A 4,016-nucleotide genomic window follows, 5' to 3' on the forward strand; every position below is an offset into this window, starting at 1 on the left:
CGGTAAAAGGTTTGTCCTGTATCAAAGCAACACAAAGTCACTTTCAAAGGCTGGGGAGGGTTAGGGTTTCAATAGGCGGAATAGAGAAGAGACAGACAGCTGGGCTTGAAGAATGAGCTCATGGCGCTGGGCGAAACTGACAGGGAGGAACAGATCCCAGGTATAGCACTCTCCACATAGACAGAAAAATGGGAAGAAATAAAATTAATCGAGTGCCTCAAGATTACAACATAAATTACAAGTTAGAGGAATTTTTGTTTTTTCATGCCTGGAGACACTTTTGAGGAACCAGGGAGGAAAAACTACAAAACCAAAGCCTTCCCCAGCCCTTGAGTTAAATCCTAAACGAAATATATCTACTATCCATTTATTATTTTCAGAGTGCATCAGCAGTAGCCACTTGGACCCAAAGGACTTCAGCCCTGTGTCCTTTGTTAGATCCAGACACAGAAGATGGTTCAGATGTAGTTAACAGTCAATGATAGGTCAGATGGCAAAGTACTGAGGGCAGAAGCAGGTGGGGCTTGACAGAAGTACAGAAAAAGCCGTGGCTCATCTGTATTAGAAGAGCAAAGAAAAAGACAAGCTAACAAATCTTTGGGTGCTTTTTAAATTTGTCCATGAAGAATTTTTAAGATTTCGAGATACTTTGGCATATAATACCAGTGGAACTGGGATCATTTCACTTTCTCGCTTCAGCCTTCTGGGACACTAAACCTACTCCAAAGAGTTACCTAGTCTCCAGCTTCAGTTTTAAAGAGTAGCCAGGGTTACAGGAAGGAGAGGTGAACAACAACTTTGGAAGAGAGGAAGTATGTCCTTAGATCCTGCCCCACAAATGTACAGTCAGCCCTCTGTATCCACAGATTCTACATCTACAGATTCAACCATCCATTTCATATAAGGGACACCATTTTACCTTGTCATTGTATATAATGGGACTTGAGCATTCATGGATTTTAGTATCCACGGGGGGCCCTAGAACCAAACCCCAGTGGATGCCGAGGGCCTACTGTAATCGAAAGTTTGGGACAGGCCAGCTACCCCTTTGCCACAAGTCTCCAGTCCCAACAAAATTGCACCAGGAAAAGAGTTTGTGCCAGAAAAAAAACAGCAGACCCAGAAATTTAACAAAATGTTTATTACAAAAAAACAAAAAAACAGACCAAAAGAAAGGTCAACAGGCCATATACAAGTAGACGGCTGCAACTGTTTTGGACGGGGGCAACAGAAAACCCACCAACCAGATTTGCAAGGACAGTTGAGCTCAACAGCTTTCCTTCATCAGGGTACTATGGTGATGCATGTGGAAATCCTTTGCAGAATAGACAGCTCACAAGAGATGCTGGTGCTGTATGAGTCTGTTGGTGGTGACCAAGAAGATATTGCTGGGCCATGCGCTGGAGCCTTCCTAACTCTCTGACAGCTCATTACTTTCCAGCAATAAGGGGGTTCCTCAGCACCACAATGACCGAATCGCCACGCAGGAACATCTTAGAAATGTAGCGATCCTTATTGACGGGCTTCGACTTCTTCTTACCCTTCCCGCTCTTGGGTACCTCCGTCCACATCTCCTTGACGTTCTCCAACACCATGTTGCAATGCCTAGTGCGAAAAGGATGCCGTTATTTTGGCAGGAGATGCCACTTTCATGCAATTACCAAACAGGGAGGGAGCAGAGTATCTGCAAAGCGACCACCAAATGATACTCTGTCCCCACGTATGAGTATCCCTCAGTTAACAAAGCCTCTGGCAAAGAAGCTCCTTTTAGCAAAATCTTTTTATACCTGCCAAGCCCCCCACTTTTCGTCTTGTCCTTTGTCTAGCACAGGTTTTTTTTAGCAGCATCAACATTACAGGACTCTACCCCTGTTCTTTCAATGTTATTTCCTCCTCGAGGACCAATTCTCTCTCACAGAAGTAGCGCCCAGGAACACATCTACTTCATTAACTGAGGTATATCTGCATTACTCCTTTAGGAAAAACGTTCACAAACTTACAGGTGGAATCCCCATCCGCAAGAGAAACTAGCCAAGAGCGAGAGCCACATAGAACACCTTATATACCTGGAAGGCAGACTCTTACTTGTAAATGTTAAAGTATCTTAAAATAGCTGGAAGGCAACTTCTTACTTGTAACGCTTAATTTTAATCTTGCGCAATCTGTTGCAAGTAATGCCACAAATTGACTAAAACCATTATGCTCCATTTAGGACATTCTCAGCCTTCCTAATGCTGCAACCTTTTAATACAGTTCCTCACGTTGTGGCGAATCCCAACTGATGGTCTTGGTTCCTAAGAGCATCGGAAATATTGGTCAGGCCTCACCTGGAATAATAATACTGTGCCCAGTTCTGGGCACCGCAATTCAAAAAGGATGTTGAGAAACTGGAGCCATGTGTCCAAAGGAGTGTGACTAAAATGGTGAAGGGTCTGGAAACCATGAAGCCCTATGAGGAACGACTCAGGGAGCTGGGGATGTTTAGCCTGGAGGAGAGAAGGCTAAGAGGTGATATGATGATAGCCCTGTTTAAGTTTGTGAAGGGATGTCATATTGAGGAGGGAGCAGACTTGTTTTCTGCTGCTCCAGAGAATAGGACCCAATGGAGCAATGGATGCAAACTGCAGCAAAAGAGATTAGGAGGAACTTCCTGAGAGTAGTAAGGGCTGTTTGACAGTGGAAAACACTTCCTTGGAGTGTAGTGGAGTCTTCCTCCTTGGAGGTCTTTGAACAGAGGCTGGATGGCCATCTGTCAGGGATGCTTTGATTGGATTTCCTGCATGGCAGAAGAAGGGGGATGGACTGGATCAGGGCCCTTTTCGGGGTCTCTTCCAATTCTATCATTCTATGAAATATGTACTTTCCAATGGTCTTAAGAGACCCCTGTGAAAGGGTCATTCAGCCCCCAAAGGGGTTGCGACCCCCAGGCTGAGATCCACTGACCCAGGAGGGCCAAGGAAGCCCCAGGTGAGCCCCTACCTGTCGAAGGCCTTGACGCGGCCCAGGAGCTTCTTGTTGTTGCGACAGTTGATCAGCACCTGAGTGTTGTTTTTGACGGACTGCGTGAGGACAGAGAGGGGCCCTGTGTTGAACTCTTCCTCCTCTCGCTTCTGCAGCTCCTCCGGGGTCATTTCGCTCTTGGGCTTGTTCAGAAGGCTCCTAGGAAGAAAGAAGGGAGGGAGAACAGGACACAAAGCAATGGATGATCCCAGCTCAACGTTAGGAGGGACTTCCTCCTGAGAGCAACAGAGGAACAGACTCCTTCATAGAAAGGCCACAGGGGCCCTCCAGCCCAACCCCCTTCTTCTGCCAGGCAGGGACTCTCCACCAAAGCACCCCCTCGGAGTGTACTGGGGCCTCCTTCCTTGGAGGCTGGGTGGCCATCTGTCAATGGGGAGCTTGGATGGAGAGTTCCTGCAGGGCAGAAGGGAGTTGGGCTGGAGGGCCCTTTGGGGGGTTCTATGAGGGCCCCGCAGCCCTTGCTTCTCAATGGAGGGGCGCCTATCAGGGCAATGAGGCCCCCGATGCCGGCCCTCGAAGCCCGCTTCCTTACATAGCGGCGTCTCAGCAGCCTTCTCCGTAACCGCCGAACAGCGTGGAGGACTCGGCGACGAGTAATGGCCGCCTTCCACTTCCGGGTTAACCTGGGTCGCGCATACGTCGTGGCCGCAAGTCCGAGTGAACTACGGCGAGCGGCGGGAGGCAAAAGGCTTCGCGGTTTTGTGTTTTGACTTTTTCTCCCTTCCTCAATTAACAGCAGGAAGGAGGTTAATTCAGTTATTGTCTGCAGTGTCATTGTACAATATATGATTATGTAGTAATATGTCATATATGTTATATGATAAAATATAATGTTTTATGTTTATATATTTTATGTAAATAATTTATAATTATATATACATATACATATATATATTGTTTATATGTTTTATATTATATATCTATAATATATAATAAATTATAAGATATAAATAATTATTTATATAGATTTATATATAATGTTATATATATATATA

General features: G+C 45.7%; 2 protein-coding genes across 2 annotated transcripts in view; one reads left to right on the forward strand and one right to left on the reverse strand.

Annotated features, from left to right (window-relative positions):
• Positions 1-1,423, forward strand: part of LOC121915551 (calpain-1 catalytic subunit-like) — an 8,380-nt gene extending 6,957 nt beyond the window's left edge. The window contains exon 9 of the mRNA XM_042439877.1: positions 1,289-1,423. Within this exon, the coding sequence (XP_042295811.1) occupies positions 1,289-1,423 (135 nt within the window). The remainder of the gene's footprint in view (positions 1-1,288) is intronic.
• On the reverse strand, positions 1,124-3,684 carry SNRPD2 (small nuclear ribonucleoprotein D2 polypeptide). The gene is made up of 3 exons (XM_042439009.1): positions 3,554-3,684; positions 2,980-3,159; positions 1,124-1,605 (listed from the first exon to the last, which is right to left on the reverse strand). Coding segments are annotated over exons 1-3 (357 nt in total). The 5' UTR covers positions 3,556-3,684; the 3' UTR covers positions 1,124-1,430.
• Positions 3,685-4,016: the final 332 nt, after the last annotated feature.

This window comes from Sceloporus undulatus, chromosome 9 (genome assembly GCF_019175285.1).
Source record: "Sceloporus undulatus isolate JIND9_A2432 ecotype Alabama chromosome 9, SceUnd_v1.1, whole genome shotgun sequence".
Classification (NCBI taxonomy): Eukaryota; Metazoa; Chordata; class Lepidosauria; order Squamata; family Phrynosomatidae; genus Sceloporus; species Sceloporus undulatus.